At 57.5% G+C, this 3,372-nt stretch overlaps 3 protein-coding genes across 3 annotated transcripts in view, besides 1 other annotated feature; 1 reads left to right on the forward strand and 2 right to left on the reverse strand.

Moving 5' to 3' along the window:
* The window catches only part of TraAM80_06801 (uncharacterized protein), a gene marked incomplete at both ends in the record, with an annotated part of 582 nt that extends 563 nt beyond the window's left edge, over window positions 1-19 (reverse strand). The window contains one exon of the mRNA XM_029383629.1: window positions 1-19. This exon is cut by the window's left edge and continues 563 nt beyond it. Coding sequence (XP_029236544.1) covers window positions 1-19 — 19 coding nt within the window.
* Window positions 20-453: 434 nt separating this feature from the next.
* On the forward strand, window positions 454-1,134 carry TraAM80_06802 (uncharacterized protein; the record flags this gene model as incomplete). The annotated part of the gene is made up of 1 exon (XM_029383630.1): window positions 454-1,134. The coding sequence occupies one exon, from the start codon at window positions 454-456 to the stop codon at window positions 1,132-1,134; it is 681 nt and encodes a 226-aa protein (XP_029236545.1).
* Window positions 1,135-1,994: 860 nt separating this feature from the next.
* TraAM80_06803 (dynein light chain) lies at window positions 1,995-2,627 on the reverse strand (the record flags this gene model as incomplete). The annotated part of the gene is made up of 1 exon (XM_029383631.1): window positions 1,995-2,627. One exon carries the CDS (start codon window positions 2,625-2,627, stop codon window positions 1,995-1,997), a length of 633 nt encoding a protein of 210 aa, XP_029236546.1.
* A 122-nt stretch (window positions 2,628-2,749) lies between these two features.
* Window positions 2,750-2,790: a sequence feature (GA-rich).
* Window positions 2,791-3,372: the final 582 nt, after the last annotated feature.

A 3,372-nucleotide genomic window follows, 5' to 3' on the forward strand; every position in this document is an offset into this window, starting at 1 on the left:
GCGTGGATTCTGCAGTCATCCCATCACGTCAGGGGGCCAGGAATCCGCAAGGGACAGTGTAACTGCGCCTAAGGGCTTCAGCGCCGCTAGCTGTGCCAGACGATCGCGCGCAACGCGACGATTCGCCTCGGCCCCCAGCTTCTCACGACAAAGACCCACCAGACGCACCGTCACGCATTCAGAGCCGCAGTAGGAACTGCCGTTCCGCGTTTTCCTAAAGGCCACCTCCTCCCGCAGCTCTGCTATAGCAAGGCCTTGCTCAACTCTTTCCCCTGCCACCTCGCCACGTCATGGTGACAGCATCGTCACCACCACCACGAGGCCAACCATGACGTTTGCACTTTCCCCGCCACTGCGCCAAGGAGTGACGGAAAGCGCCTCCCGTGCCTAGACGCAATCCTCGGAGAGGAGGCAAAGGCACCGCCCACCTGCCTCTCCACGATGAAATGGCGAATGCACAGCGTCTCTGCACGGACAGAATCCATACTGCTCCAGCTGCGTCGCCCTTACAAAGGCATCAGCGCCATTCCGAAACAACGTTGCTCACTTCTCACCCCCTCCCCCCACTTCAGGCGACGCCGTGGCTGTTCCACACACGGCACCGCGGTCGCCATCCCCATCATCCCCCGTGGCGGCGAAGGGGACCCCCACTCAGACAGACTGCCTGCACTCTTCAACGTTCGCTCACGAACGGCGTTTCAAAGCCCCCCCAGCGCCACTGCAGCGTGTCTTGGGGCCCCTCCACCCACCGCCCCAGTTGCCTCGGTAAAACTCCGAGTTTGCCAAACGCGAGAGGCTCAACGCCTCCTCTCCTCGCGGGCTCTTCGTCTCTCGCCGCTCAAGCAACGCTACTCGGCGACAGCGCTGTGGTGGGGAGGCATCAACTTCGACGCTGTCACAGACAACAGGAAGGCGAGAAGCCCCTCCACATCCCCCACAAGCATCACCGTGCCGCCAGTGACGGTACGGGCAACACGCCACGTACAGCAATTGACGCGATATGGAGATGGACAAGGCAGGGGTATTACATCGCGGGCAGGCATAACAGTCGGGACACAACACAGGCTCAGGTCGGCGATATGGAACACCTCGTGGCGCACCTTTCCTTCTGCCGTTGTCGCTCCTGTGAGATAAAATAGACATCACCTCCCTTGCGACGAGCTGCTCTTTCCCGCATGCCCCGCGCAGCGCCAGAGCAATGCCAGGGGACGGGGGCTGCGATGTGTTTTGTGGTGATGCAGGAAGTAGTGAGACACCAACAGCCCCTCGGGCAACGCCCTGGCGTCCGCATCAACACTGCCTTTGCCCCCACCAGTCTCAACTGCCGCCTTATCCGTGGACGCTGCCGCATGACTACGCGCGGGAATCACGTGGCAGTCTTGCATGACACAAGGAGAGGAAAAACCCATGTCCGCAAGGTGAATAGAGACTTCCATCACCGTACGCTCTGCAGGAAGCAAAAGGGAAAACACACAACTGTGTGGCCTAGCCTCTGCTCGGTCTCCCTATACAGCCAGTACCAAACCCGCCACTTCCACCCCATCCAAAACCCTGCAAAAAACCAACAGAAAAGGTGAGGCAACCGCAACGGGGGCTACAGAACAAGCTCAAATAATCTTAGAGGACGAATCTCAGATGAGGTGCATCAGTCCTCCTCGTCCTTGTGCCGCAGTGGGCTGCCATGTGGAGCGGATCTTTAGCAGAAACAACGCGTCCAACACCACTCAAACCTATTCACATACACGTAGAGGGCACAAAAATACGCTGGCAGCCCACACCTTCCCCTCGTCAGTTCCCGCTACCACCCAATCGCACGGCCTCACCGCATCCATGGATGGATGGCGGCACTCCGCGCCGCCCCACACGCACTCGTTCCCCCCTTCTTCTGCAGCAATGCCCCCTCGCACGTAGTTTCATCCTCTCCCATTCCGTGGGGGGGCGCTCAGGACCCCCCTCCCCCACCGCACCGCGCAGGCGCTTCCCGCCACCGCGCTTCAGCGTCGCCGCTCCGCCTCCTCCTTCTCCTCCGGATCCACCGGCACTCCGTCCAGTTTCGTCAGTTTGGGGAGACGCTGCAGTATCATGTACCGGTACTCCTGCATTGACGGCGCGTTGCTGCAAATTGGGTTGTTCAAAAAAAGAACTTCCACCAGCTCCGGGCACTGGTTGGCCAGGCGATCAACCTCCGTCCAGCTGCTGATAAGGTTGTTGCTCATGTACAAGACCCTGAGGCTCTTCAGCTTGTCCAGGCCCGTAAGCTTGTCAATCTTGTTATACGACATCCACAGCTGCTCTAGCTGCGGAATGTCAAGCTGCTCAATTTTCCGAATCGCGTTGCGCCCAAGCGAGAGTATCTTAAGCTTCTTCAGCTCCTTCAACCCGGGGCCAATCTTCTCAATGCCATTCGTCGACAGGCCAAGGTGCTCGCAGTTCACGAGCGTCGCAATGTCCTTGTCCATCTTCACAATTGGCGGCAACATCCCAATGAGCAGGACCCTTGGCTCCTCCGCGGCCACAACGCGCGGCGCACTCGCCTTCTCCTCCTCTGACATCTCACGGGTGCGGCGGACGTACTCCGCCTCCTCAAAGTGGGCAATTGCCTCCTTCACTGATGTCGCAGTTGCCATCTACCACAGCTCGCCCCCCACCCCCAGGCCCCACGCCCCACGCCTGCGCAAATGCAATGCAACCTCCGCTGGCTGCGCAAGTGCACACCAATTGCACACATCGCGCCGTGAGAGCAGCGATGAGAAAGAAATAAAAACAACAATGCACAGAAATAAAGCAAGAGAAATAGGTGGCCAGCGAAGCAGCAATGAGAGGGAGGGAGGGAGTGCTCAAAAAACAAAAACGGTGAGGTGCTGTGACCCCCACCCCTCAACAGATGGAGACCTCCACCCTCAAAAACAAACGTCCATTGGAATTGGTGGAAAATAAACAATCATCAACGAAAAAAGAAAAGAAAAAAAAGGGGGGCAGACAAAAAACTCAACACGAACAGAAAAAGAAATTAAACAATATATGAAAAGACAAAAGTTCAACGCTTACAAAAAAAAAAAAGGGAAATGAAGAGAAAAAAGTCAACGCCAAAAATTATGATGCTTCCCGTTAACGGCGTCCACATCGGCGGAAGTCGAAAACCACGGATCCAGGTATGTCCTATCGCGGCAGCCACCTGAGCACCCCCGTGGCCAGGGAAGATCCCAGAAACAGACCCAACAGAAGTGCCAGACTTGCCATGATGCTGGCAATGGAGCGCTGACCAGCCATCACCAGCGACGGCGTGCGGGTGCAGTGGATCATTGCCATGCCACCGTAGTAGCCGTTCGTCAGGCCCCAAATCAGGCACAGAATGTGGGGGAGACCTCACCA

This window comes from Trypanosoma rangeli (genome assembly GCF_003719475.1).
Source record: "Trypanosoma rangeli strain AM80 chromosome Unknown Tra_15.4_contig_00259, whole genome shotgun sequence".
NCBI lineage: Eukaryota > Euglenozoa > Kinetoplastea > Trypanosomatida > Trypanosomatidae > Trypanosoma > Trypanosoma rangeli.